This window comes from Poecilia reticulata, chromosome 6 (assembly GCF_904066995.2).
Source record: "Poecilia reticulata chromosome 6, P_reticulata-male-v2, whole genome shotgun sequence".
Lineage (NCBI taxonomy): Eukaryota > Metazoa > Chordata > Actinopteri > Cyprinodontiformes > Poeciliidae > Poecilia > Poecilia reticulata.
The window spans coordinates 19,018,348-19,031,853 of record NC_088835.1 but is presented as its reverse complement, the minus strand read 5'-3'; the positions used below and the strand labels follow the sequence as shown (position 1 = coordinate 19,031,853).

General features: G+C 38.9%; 1 protein-coding gene across 5 annotated transcripts; it reads left to right on the top strand.

Annotated features, from left to right (window-relative positions):
* Nucleotides 1-1,152: 1,152 nt before the first annotated feature.
* Nucleotides 1,153-13,103, top strand: LOC103466078 (S-adenosylhomocysteine hydrolase-like protein 1). 5 transcript variants are annotated; one of them, XM_017305056.2, is made up of 17 exons: nucleotides 1,157-1,751; nucleotides 5,124-5,235; nucleotides 5,518-5,655; nucleotides 5,766-5,866; nucleotides 7,023-7,125; nucleotides 7,217-7,311; nucleotides 8,597-8,703; nucleotides 8,779-8,895; nucleotides 8,969-9,032; nucleotides 9,114-9,202; nucleotides 9,307-9,377; nucleotides 10,259-10,353; nucleotides 10,428-10,526; nucleotides 11,635-11,703; nucleotides 11,778-11,856; nucleotides 11,952-12,072; nucleotides 12,146-13,103. In XM_017305056.2, exons 1-17 carry the CDS (start codon nucleotides 1,482-1,484, stop codon nucleotides 12,150-12,152), a joined length of 1,737 nt encoding a protein of 578 aa, XP_017160545.1. In that variant the 5' UTR covers nucleotides 1,157-1,481; the 3' UTR covers nucleotides 12,153-13,103. The 5 variants fall into 5 exon arrangements, with proteins under 5 accessions (XP_008409650.1, XP_017160545.1, XP_017160546.1 ...); XM_017305057.2 differs by lacking the exon at nucleotides 1,157-1,751 and adding an exon at nucleotides 3,229-3,338; XM_017305058.2 differs by lacking the exon at nucleotides 1,157-1,751 and adding an exon at nucleotides 4,601-4,984.
* Nucleotides 13,104-13,506: the final 403 nt, after the last annotated feature.

Genomic DNA, 13,506 nt, shown 5'->3' with positions numbered 1-13,506 from the left:
CTGCGGAGTCTTATTGTGAAAGTCTTATTTTGTCCCTGTTCACCTCTGGAGTCCATTGATTGTAATGTTGTAAATGTTTAAATGTGTACACTAACTATATACATATGAGTCTTGTGACCTCTATTTTATTTAGAAATGCAAGTGAGCTGATCTGGTTCAACATCATAAGCAGTTTCATAATCTTCCGAGTTTTAGCTCTGGAGGTAAACGGTGGAAAAAAAAAACTGTTGTGCCCTCTAGTGGATTTGAAGCTGTGTGTCATTGATATTTTGCCCTCAGAAGCTAAATAATGAAGGCCTGAAAATTAAACTTTGGGCTGCTTTGTCGTGTTGCAGCACTAAAAATAAGGGATGTCAATTTGAATCAAAAAAATTCCTCAACACATATTTAAAGCTCAAGTGGAATCTGTGCTGACACAAGATGTATTAAAAAATGTGGACTACATAGAGGAGTGGTGAGAAAAACAGCCAAAATTGAAAGAAAGTTGTTTTAGAAGTTTGTCACAAGCCACACAGGAAAGACGGCAAACATCTGACTGGAGGAGCTCTGGTCAATGAAGCCACAGTTTAAATTTTTACATGCACACTTTTCACATGACGTTAATGACGTAATCCTCAAAGAAAACCTGTTAGAAGTTGGTGAAGACTTCAAACTTGGTTTATAAGATAAACAACAACCCAAAACATGCAACCAGAACCACTTCACAGATGAGCGCCACCTACTGTTGGTCAATCACCTTTCCAGTGAAAAGAATTCAAGTTCATGGTTGGATTAAGACTAATGTGAAGTTTAAGGGCTCTGGATACTTTTGCATAGCTTTGCATGAGCTACAAGACATACTTTTACTGACAAAAGCTCCGAAGTTTAATATTATCATATTAAATGTTATGTGTCAGCTTAAGACTGTCATATTAATCAGTGCATGTTGAGCCAGCACAGTCTAATCTTTCCATCTTGGTGTTAGTGTGACAGTCGATCAACATGGGACCTCTATTGATGCTTTTGGGGTTTATTGTAAGCAAAAGAGTCACCATACCTGTTTGTTTAAGATGTCTCCCTCTGTCAATGGGGCTCCAGTCTTACCACTCTTATTGGGTTTTGTGCCAATGTTATCAACGTCAACACTGGAGCAAGAAGTAACTCTGCAAGTCCAGAGAGAGCACAACCAAAGATCTGTCGGTTCAAATGTGGACAGAACCATTAACGGTGGGCAGATCGCTGCGTCTAACAGCTTAGTTTTGTTATGAGTAAGACACGATTATACTAATGAAAGTTATACTTTTCTGTAAGAGGACACAGATCAGTATTAACCCTGTACACACTGCATCAAGGACCAATTACCTGCTCTGTAGTTTGTCAAAGTGACCAGACAGTGCTGCTGTTTGGGGTTAACACATGTCTCGCAGGGGGAAATATGATGTGGGTAAAGGACGGAGGGCGAGCAAACCGAAATCACTTCATTCCAGCAGAGCACAGGGGTAATGGCGAAGGACAAGAACCAGAAAGGCGGCTCCTGGATGGATCTGGCATTACCCGAAGACTTTCCAGAACCGTACACAGAGGAGAGAGCTGAAGAGGAAGAGGAGGACACAGAAGAAGCTGCCAAAGACAGAGCAGTAAAATGCAGCCCAACTCTGCTGAGGATGCTGAAGGCAGCAGAGAGCAGATGGACGCCTCATTTCAGAGACAAGGCAGAACTGTCCGAACTGGGGCTGAAAGCCACCGAGGCCGAGGCGTTGAAGACAAACATGGTGAGCAAAGAGCTTTCTTTTTTTTATTGCCTGCTTATAATACAGTAGCGTAGAACATAACGAGCTCCTGTAATCACATCTGTGGATCTGCATCTACTCAGGCGGTTAATGATTTCAGACGCATGCTGCAGGCCTCTAGAAATGTTTCACCACATGCGTCACTCGCTCTCTGATAAGAAAGGACTCTCACAGGTGTTGAGAGTACAAATCAAATGAAATAAATGATTTTTAATGCTTTTGTAGAAAAAAAAAAGACAAAAGTGTTTGGATCTTGTCATGATGGGGCTACAAGAGTTCCTATGCCAACAAAAAGATGGATAACCTTTCATTAATGTGTGATATTAAATCTGAATACTACATTTTGCAAATTTAGAGGTTTAGACACATTAAAAAAACTACAAAATAACAGATTATGATGTTCTTGATCATGTCTGCTTCTTATAGGTCAATTCACAATATTTTAATTGTGAATGGAGGTAATCCTGAGAATGCATTTTTATGGCAACACCTTAAACTCAGCGCTTTTTTTTGTATTATACTCAAATGAAGTTTACGTATTACACCAACATGGGAAAATCTAACCATCGTGCAGTTCAGGAAAGAGAAGCGTTTTGTGAGCCTGAGATAAATATGATTTGGTGTTTAAAAAATGGCATAGAACAAAAAACAAGTGGCACATTAAAATTGGAATTTTATGTACATCTAAGGGCATCTAAGGGAATGCCCTTAGATCGCAATGAACAACATGTGAAGATTTTACATTAAAAAAGGGAGAAACACTATTCTTTATCCCCCTGTGGGTTATTCAGACTAAACCAAATGTTTCACAGCTCTAGTGAGGGTGGCTTGCCAAAGTAGAAAATGCATGTGAGCAAGATGGCCTACAAACCTGCTCTGTCAGGAGGAACGGAGCAAATCTCCATAAAATTATTGTGAGAGGCTTGTTGAAGGATAACAAAGTCATACAGTTTAAAGACCTTTCTACTAAACAATAAGGAAATGAAAGTAAAATGACCTAAAAAATCTCAACAACAAAAATTCAAATCTACGTTCTTCATCAATACCATTTAAGATCCACAACAGCTTCAAACATGTGGTAGAAAACAATTTAAGCTCTTCGGTCTCATTTAGAGTAAATAAATAAAGTAGCAGGTATTCTTCTGAATGCAACAACAGTTTGTGTGTTTTTTGTTTGTTTTTTCACTTTGTCCCGCTTCTCTCAGCCTTACTGTCCCACCCTGTCCACGTCCATCTTTCTGCCGTCTCTTTGTCCGCCGAGAGCAGAGTTCTCTCCGAGCAACATAATCTTATTCACGCTAACTCTACCCGTCATCTTTTCCTGAGCTTCTTCTGCTTTGAGTCCACAAAGAGTTCATTATTTATTCCCTCTGTCCTCTGTCACCTGTTGGGCGTGGGCGTGACGTAATGTTTTGGCTCAGTGAAAAGTTTCGCAGTGTCAGATTGCAGCTCTGTGTGGCTGTTCAGTGTCACGGTGGGAGCGCTCGGCACAACATGAAGAAAGTGTACAACCTGGCGAACGTTTCCAAAGCAAAGGAGCAGGAGACGGTGCATTCCATCTGTATCACGGTACCACAGCTTCTTATTCTTCTTCTCACGGAGGGTCAGGGCTTCAAATAGGACAGATTCATAAGCTGTTTGAGTGTTTGTTTGTTCATATAAAAACACGTCAGTTATTGTTGAGTGTCTGAAAGGGATTCATGTAAAATTATTGTTTCATTTTGAGGTATTTTGAGTTAATTTGGGTTAAAGAATCTCCAGTTCTTTTACAATAGCTGGCCTGGATTCAAGTATTTATTTCTGGATCATTAAGTTAACTTTCAAGCTGCTCCAAGTCACAGCTTAATGTCTTCCTGTGCTAAAGATTAAGCGGTAGCTCAACTAGAGTCATCTTATTAATGAGGGAAATATTCAGGAGAACATGTGTCTTCCTGCAGCATGTCTAAGGAACTCTCTTTAACTTTGATTTTAACGCCGCAGCGAAGAAGTTTAATTCAAGTTTTAGAAGAGAGAATAAATCATTTTCATTCATGCATGGGTGAATTTTGTAACTGCTGTGTGTGTTTTGTTTTTTTATTTGAGGACAACATCAGAAGAGGGTAAACCATGGTTTTATATTTAAAATCATTTTGACAGTGATTAAACATGTTAAAAGCAGATCATCACCAGGCACGTTTATTGACAGCCCTGGTTCTCTTGCAGGGGATGTTTTGGGAGTTAAAATCATCCAGTCTTGTCTGTCTTTTGCTTTGCTTCAATTGCAGACATGAGAAAATGTATTCAAACTTTGAATATTACTCATGTTTCCATGGTTTTGTCACTTCACTATTTTAGGTTTAGACCTGAACCAAATATTTGGTGAAGCTTTTAGATGCTTCTCCGACACTATTTTCCAAACTGAGATGTCACAATGAAAATTATTTAAAATTTTACGAGGTTTTCTCAAAAATTGACCTAGCTGCAGGGCATGAAGTCAAAGATCTCAAATTTTATGAGCAGACACGGATTAATGCTCTTGGAGGAGTGTTCAGGTACAACGAGGCAAACTGAGAATAAAATACAGGGAAGCCAGATGATGAGATATCATAAAGAGGTTCTAAGAATCACAAGCAGCATACAGTAATTTGTAATAATGCAGAAGGTGGGAAGGGTTCACAAGTATCACAAAGAGAATGTGGGGAAAAAGCAAACAATACAGAGGAGTAAGATGAGTAAGAGGAGCGAGATCAGAAAGACTTCAGACTGCACGAAACAAAATGTAAGGAAAACTCACATCACAGATTTGCACTGTAGCTGCTCAGGTCTTGTTTTTGAAGCAGGTTTTCTCTCTGCTTCAGTCTTCTCTTGGTACAGTGTGAATCCTTAACTCGTGTTACTTTCGAGTTGATTTTTTTAAGTCGAACACTGTTGTTTTTTTACGTAATTTCTGACGTATTTCGCTTTGTCACCGAGAGAAAATGCAAATTCCTTCTGACTGCAGAGTTTCCAGCTGTAATCCTCTAAAACATGTGACCCCGATTTAGTTTTTGAAGGTGGGTGTGTCTGTGATGAAGAGTGCATAAAAGTCTGCACAGCGAGGCGAGGTGAATACTGGAACGAGGGGAAGTAAGGAGAGGAATAGTAAATGTTTGAGCTTCAGGATCAGGCAGAGAGAGGACATGGCCAGGTGGGACTCATGTGAGAGCAGCTCAGCATTTGAGCATGCACAGTGGATGGTGAGCAGAAACAACTAATGTTAATGAGGTTGTGCTAATTTACTGATTACAGTCCTTACGTGGCCTGTGGATGTTTTTATGTCTTTTTAAACCCTAGATTATTTCATTTGCCTGTGTCGTTTGTTCTCTTGAATTGCAGAAAATTCAGGTCAGTGACCAGCAAGAGGAATTCAACAAGCCTCCCACCAAGGCCGGACCTCGGCCTCTGTCTCACTCTGTCTCCCAGTCGTCTGCAGACAGCTTCAGTTCAGGTCTGACCCCACATCCTTCACTTGGAAACCGATGCTCCGAGGATTAGCTTCTCCTTCAGATTAATTTTAAAAGAAAAGATCGTTTGTTAAAATGAATCCCTCCAGTTTGCCACTTATCACCGTTCTCAGATGTGTCAGTCACTGCCAGGATTTGTATAGACTTCAAAGGCTGAGGTCAGATTAAGAAGATATAATCTAAGGGAAATCAAGTCCTGAGTAAACCTTGTGTGTCAGTGTTGAGACGACTCTTTTAGAGTGTTTTGTCTTATTTCTGCGATGCAGTGGGCAGCGTAAGCTCTGAGGATGAATGCCCTCCCCAAGAGAAGCTGCAGAAGACCTCCCAGGGCCTGACGGACTTCTGCATCAAAAACATCAAGCAGGCTCCTTTTGGGCGCAAAGAAATAGACATCGCTCAGCAAGGTGCAACAAATACATGTCATGCAGCCCTCATTCATCATTTCAGGAAAAGCTACTCAAATGGAAAGAGGGAACAGAGTTCTTTATGAATATCTATGTATCCCGAACTTCAGGAATGCCGGCTCTGATGATCCTGAGGAAAAGAGCGGGTGGAGAGAAACCTCTGGCTGGAGCCAAAGTCGTGGGATGCACACACATCACTGCACAGACAGCGGTCAGTTCTGCACAAACTGCAACTGACTTAGTTGTTCAGCTGCTTTAGGAGATTTCATTTAGTCCAGTAAAACTTTTACATCTGTTCAGAAAATCCCACAGCAGGCAGAATTTGCAAGTATAAAATTGCTAGAGTTTATACTGAAATTTTGGAAAATTGTAATTTTGAAGAGAATTTAGTTATTCTGACCTGTTGCTTTTTAGCCCTTCAGACTTTATTCCTGTGAGTTTAACAACATAAATCAGTACTTCTGCAGTGCAAAGATGATTCTTTGGTGAACAGAAAACCTTCATCTGATTGAATGCTTCATCCTTGAATTGTTTTTGTTAGAAAGTGAGGTGACTACATATTGTATGCACAAAAAGTAAAATTGTTTTTCTGTTCTTTACTTTCTTTAATTTGTTTTTATCTTACTTCCTGCTGTTGGACTGTTATAACTAGGTGATTTTTTTAATTCTACAAGCCAGGCAGTAATCAAACTTTGGTTAAAACTAGTTAAGTTGAGCTCAACGTCTGTGGTGTATGTGCTATTTTATTATTTGATAATGAAACAATAATTCATAGAACCAGGTTGATTTGGATACATTTTTGTATCAAACATATTTTGTGTTAAATCATATCAAATCAAATTTTATTTAAATGAACGCACACATTGGAATTACTCCTAGATTTAATGTGTTAAAACAGAAAGAAATCATTTTGTGTCTTATTATTCAAGCTTAAATCAGTACATTCATTTAAAACATTTAATAAGTCATAAACACCATCGATCTAGCCAAATTTGCATTACCGTAATTCCGCCACACTTTGCTATCTGAAAAATTCCAACGGTTTCTGAAAGGGGGAGACGTTGTGCATTCCAGCCAATATCGGGTTATTACGGTAACTTCAACCCTGCCGTTGCAGGGAGCGAAATTAATCTGAGGGGCACTATTTTAATAGACGGTACATTGCAAAAATAACTGCTAGATATTGAAAGTTCCAGTTGGTATGGATAAATAGGCAAATATATTTACCAACCGGATATTTAAAGAATTAAAATAAGCAAAAATATCCAGTTTGTCATTTTAAATTTAGGACATGTAGGGTTAAAAGAGCATTTAAATGATTGAATCCAGTAAATATGCACTAACCACGTCGGTGTGTCGTTGCTTAGGTGTTAATTGAGACTCTGGCAGCGTTGGGGGCTCAGTGTCGATGGGCCGCTTGCAACATCTTCTCCACTCAGAATGCGGTGGCTGCTGCTCTGGCTGAAGGAGGTGAACCCCAGCTACATCAACCCCACACGGTTGTTTCCCTCTGTTTTGTCATTTAATGACCTCACCCTCTTTGTGGCTCGGTGTTCATCAGGAATCTCGGTGTTTGCCTGGAAAGGAGAGTCGGAGGATGACTTCTGGTGGTGTATAGACCGATGCGTGGCCGCTGACTCCTGGGAGCCTAACTTGGTATGTTGACTCACTGTGAAACATTTGAGCCTCATTTAGTTGAGTCTACGATCTTCTACTCTTTAAGTCAAATACATTTAGCGAGCTTTAATTTTCGAACCTAAATGTGTGAGTTTGTGACAGAGAAACGTACGTTGATAAACGTAAGTTGTGTTAACTTTTGATTCATTTTGTCAAACCTCCAAGAGTTGAATAAATGAGAGTTTTTAGGTTAACACTTAAGACAGAAGTATTTCCCAGAGTGCTTAGCGGCATGTTTTGTATGTTACATTTTTTTGCGTTATTAAGGCAAAAGTTTATTTTAATGCAATTTTCAGATTACAAAACTTGAGGATAATAATGTTCTGTTCACACTAAATGTTTTTGATCAGAATTCATTGTAATGTTTAATACAATTCATTATCAGATCAGAAATTTTGTTCATGGAACTTGAAACAAGGATTTACATTGTTCTGATGTAAAATAACCAGTTATTTTAACTTGATATTGTGAATGAAAATAATAGAGAAATGTGTGCTCTTTAACGAGGTCAGGGCAGGTTTTTTTTTTGCATATTGTGAAATAATTTTTTGGTTTAAATCACAGCAGTAAGTTAAAACAAACAATTTAAGATTAATGAACTTATGAAACAATGTTTAGACAACTTGTCTCTTGTTGTTAAATTAACTACATAAGCTTTAATTTCCAAAACAAAAATAATTTTCTTGTTGACTTGAATTGCATTTTCAAGGCAGCAGATGGACTTTCATTTTCAAGTTAAACCACCTTGAAATGTTTTACAGTGCTGTTGAAAATGCTTAATGGGGTTAATTACATTTCTGATTTTAATGAATCATACCTCTTAATATTAATTGTTAAAAGAGAATATCCCTTTCATCAGTTTGTGACTTCAAGCTCAACACAACCAGGTCTTTTTCTTCACAGCTCTGAAACTTACTCAAAAACTGCTGTTTGTAATTTGATCAGATCATTAGCTAGTTTGAGACATTAGAGTGTTTTCCACTACGCCAGGATGAAAGCTCACATTCAACAGGAAATACTGGCCGAGTACCTTGAGGTGTCATATTGTAACTCACTAAACAGACAACAATACAGAGTAATTGTCAGATCACATCGTAGGACGTTATGATGATGTGGCAACAACTTCAGGACATAAAAATGGTTGAACTCTTCCCTCGCTTCTTTAGCTTTAAGCTTTCAACAGCCAGACTTCCCTGCATTATTATTTTTGTGGTCTTTATTAATGTTTCCCCAGGCTGATAATTTTGAACGTTTTTCCTTCCAGATTCTGGACGATGGCGGTGATTTGACCCAGTGGATCTACAAGAAGCATCCGAGCCTGTTCAAAAAGCTCAAAGGCATCGTGGAGGAGAGCGTGACGGGCATCTATCGGTTAGTTTCTCCACGCACCACGGATCAACTAATCTGAACTCCAGTCCAAAGCACATGTTTCTGTGGGTGTTTCAGGTTGTACCTGCTGTCCAAAGCCGGCAAACTGTGCGTCCCTGCCATGAACGTGAACGACTCCGTGACCAAGCAGAAGTTTGACAACCTCTACTGCTGCAAGGAGTCCATACTGGACGGGTAAGGAGTTGTGTTGTGACCACAAACAGGTGGGGCGACTTGAACCGCAATGACCCCAGCTGAACTCTTCCAGGTTGAAGCGAACGATTGATGTCATGTTTGGAGGAAAGCAGGTGGTGGTGTGTGGATACGGCGAGGTCAGTGCTGGATTTTTGGATAAAAACTCGAAATCTTTCAGCTGCTCTGCCAACCTTTTTTGCTGGTCTGTTTCCTCGCAGGTCGGCAAAGGCTGCTGCGCCGCTCTGAAAGGCCTGGGCGCCGTCATTTACGTGACAGAAGTGGATCCTATCTGTGCCCTTCAGGCCTGGTATGACAAGAGGGAGCTTTTATGAGCCATGACGGGAAATCTCCCGCCCTCTTATACGTAATGAACGAGTGTTTAAAACTAACCTGTCGTCCTCCTCTTCCCAGCATGGATGGCCTCAGAGTGATTACACTGAGTGAAGGGATCAGACATGCAGACATGGTGATCACCTGCACAGGTATTACTGACCTCTTAATATTTTAATGTAAAAATGACATTAGGAGTTCATAAATGAACATTTTCTCATTCTCGTAGGGCCGGGGTGTCAAACTCAATTTAATTTTGAGCCAAATCAAGATCAGGAATGTTCTTAAAGGGCAGGTTGTGCCAGAATCTATTGCTAAAACCCAGTTAACGAACTGTTGAAATCTAAATAAATTCTTAAAATTAAATAATATTGAAGATCTTTTCAGTCACTCCAGGATTTTTCTAATTGTTTTTGTGATTCAAGGTGTTTGTGATACTAATTTTGAAATATTTGCACTTTTGTATGATGGGAAATAGGACTTTTTATTACTCTCTGTATTGTTATGGATTATAAATCAAGTAAAGGTCAGGCAGATGTTTTACATCCACCTGCAGGTTGGAGTAAACAATCACTTGGATCCAACATTTTTCAAAATTTTTGCCAAAAATCCACAATAAACTCACATCTTTGTTTTAGTGCGAAAAAATGCAGGGATTTGTTGATTTTACGTGAATTTTCCACAATAATTCACAGAAAAGTGGAGGGACTGATTGATGTAAATTTTCAGTTAACAGATAAAAACTGCTTTGATTTGATTGATAAAATAATGTTTATGCACACCTTTATCTTTTTGATGGTAATAACAAAAAAGCTTTGGCGGGCCAGATTTGGCCCCCAAGCCTTGAGTTTGACACCTGTGTCATAGGGCTTAAATCCTGGGGACTTTTTTTATAGAAGTTGCAGGTACTTTCACAGTCCAAAAACATACCTGTAATTCCTAATGAAATGCATAAAAGTTTGTGTCGGATATGAAAAACTTCAAGAAATATAAATACTTTTGCAAGACAGTGCGTCTTTTCGTTTCCTTCAAGGCAACAAGAACGTGGTAACTCGGGAACACTTTGACAGAATGAGGAGTGGCTGCATCGTCTGCAACATGGGACACTCTAACACTGAGATAGATTTGGTAAAAACTGTCTGAGTCTAAATCATGTGTTTGTGAGCATTCGAGTGTTTGAATGCAAGGTTTCCTCTTCTCAGGCAAGTCTGCGAACCAGAGAGCTGAAGTGGCATCGAGTCAGGCCTCAAGTGGACCACATCATCTGGCCCGACGGCAAGCGGGTCGTCCTCCTGGCTGAGGTGACGAAGCTGTTTTTACCACCCGATGACGACGATTATTCACCGCTAGTGCAGCCTGTCTGCGTGCGGTGATGGGTCTCTCGTATTTATGAGTTTGACAGAGGCCGCGTTGAGCATGCGGAGACCGTTAACCGTTTTGAAGCAGGCGGATCAGATGTGATTTGATCAGGAGGGAGGAACCTGCAGTAATGAGACGGCAACCAGAGATGCTGCCCATGTGGCTGGACTCTGGCTTCATCAGAGGTTCAGACAAGGATTCACCTCTGACCCCACAGTGGGAGATAGAGCTGAAGGAAATGTTGCACCTTCAATTTTCTGAGGACAGGATTTTGATAACTTGTAAACATTAACTATGGAGAATTACAGTTTTCTTTATCCATAAAGTTTATGGTACCATAAACCGTCAAACTTTAACGGTGCGATCAGAAAGTGGAGTTCCTTAACCCAGTTCAGCTTAAACATGTTGAATAACTGATGATAAATGGACTGACTCACTGTGCTTTACATGAGAGCCACAGTCACCCATGCAAACACATGCAGCTCTGAAAAAATGAAGAGTCCACTGCCCTGAACCCCATTGAAAACCTCCTGGTTATTCCACCAAAAATGTATTTCTGAACTCTTCCTGAGTTAGATTATTATCGTTATTTCTAAATGAATACAAAATTGTTTCTTTGCATTATTTGACATCTGAAAGCACTGCATCTTTTTCGTTACTTTGGCCATTTCTCATTTTCTGCAAATAAATACTACATTTCTGCTTGGAATCTGGGAGACATGTTGTCAGTAGTTAATAGAATAAAAGAGCAATGTTCATTTTACTCAAACATATACAGATGAAAAGTAAAATGAGAGAAACTGATTTTCAAGTGGTTTTTAAATTTTTTTTCCAGACCTGTATATAGATTAGATGACAAAAAGCTTGAAGGCACAAGACGTGGAAACACTTCTGCACAGCACTGTGTACTCAGTTTTGCTTCACTTTCTTATTATTGTTGTTATTGTTATCATCATGAATAGTATTGTTAGCATCTGACATGGTTTCTATTTCATATTTCAAATTTTTTGTGATAATTTTATTCTTTTGTGTTTTTTGCTTTTCCCTCAGGGTCGACTGCTGAACCTGAGCTGCTCCACGGTGCCATCATTTGTCCTCTCCGTCACAGCTTCTACTCAGGTATATCACCTGCTGTTTAATTTTTTATTTTTTTTGCCTAACTTTGCCTTCATCTTCCCGCTGGTGTGTTTCAGGCTTTGGCTCTAATAGAGCTGTACAACGCACCTGCAGGACGGTACAAACAGGACGTTTACCTGCTGCCAAAGAAGATGGGCAAGTTTTATCTTTCATGCTGGACCTACGTATGTCAGGTCTGCTCAACATTTAATCTAAGACCTAAATGCCAACTTGGTCGTTTGTACTTCCAGATGAATATGTAGCCAGTCTGCATCTGCCGATGTTTGACGCTCATGTAACAGAGCTGACCGAGGGGCAGGCCCAGTACCTTGGCATCAGCAAACACGGACCCTTCAAACCCAATTATTACAGGTAATATTCATCCCCACACTTTGAAAATAGAAAACATAAGGTAATGTTTGACTTGGATTTTTCTTCCCAATAGATATTAATCACAGAGAAGATTTGGCTTGAAAATCCACTCAGCACCTCCTACCATGAGACACTGGCGCCCCCTGCAGTCACATGCGCTGTACTGCTATTGTGGCAGCACATTTATATTTTATCTTATTTTTTAGTTTTTGTTGGGGGTTTTTTTTAGTCACATTTCTGTGTCCAGAATACATTATCCACTAAATTTTGAATTAATTATTAAAATAAATAGACATTTGTTCAAACTTTTTCAAAAAGACTGGACTGTTTTAATCAACTTTTAGCCACTAGGAGGGGACAAAGTGTTGTTTTTGGTGAAATCAAAGATGCACTTAAAATGTTTCATTGTGTTTGTCTGTCAAAATCTGCTTTTGTTGCTCACTTTCTGAAAATGTCAACTATATAAACACATATTCAAACTCTGGAGACATGAGTTGAATTTCAAGACAAAAAATCTCCATAATATAATTTTCTAACAACCAAATAAACCAGTATAATCACCTGTAAAGCGATGGGAACCTACCTGTGTGGAGAGAGCGGGTCAGTTTGGCTGATCTGCGGAGATGCCGCTTGAATACTGAGCTATGATTTATATTTTCATCAGTTAATTGATGAAGCACATATGAAAACAACTGCCACAGACTCAAGTGTTGAACAAAAAATAATGATAAAACCAGCAAAGATGAGAAAAATAAGAATTAATAAAGTGGAGGAATGAATAAAAAACTCCTGGCTCACTGAGCAGAGATGTAGAAACATGTAACCTAAATATGAGTGTCTGATTTACATTTGTTTTGCATCCTAAATGACTGTAAAAATCCTTGTTATCCTACAATATTTATTATATTCATATTAAAATCCATCCTGTGTTTTGTTTCAAAGTCAAACAAAAAGTTCAGACGATGCGTTTTGGTTTCTGGGTTATGTATTTATTTTCTCTACACCTTCAAAATAAAATACAGTCAACCAGACTTTTTACATTAATATTTTGGTCCAATTCCCAACAAAACAATCTCTAATTTAGTGAGAAAAATCACTGAAAGACCGTCTTGTTAAACCCCTCTTCTTGAATTCAACAAATACTAAACAATAGAAGTGGTTTAACGTTTTCTTGAAACTCTTTGGCAGAAACATGCACACCTAAATTAAAATTTGTGAAACCATGGCATTAATCAAACATTTTTAAGTTCATATTTGTCAATTTAAAACCTGAAATTACTAAAAATGCGCATGATGCAACAATACCATTAGATCTGCTCAATTTGAATAAATGACAGTGCATAAAATATTAACACTTTTCAAATACTGTTTTCCTGCTAAATACTGGATTTCATTCACTTCTTGCTGTTCAATAATGTCTGACTTTCTATTTTA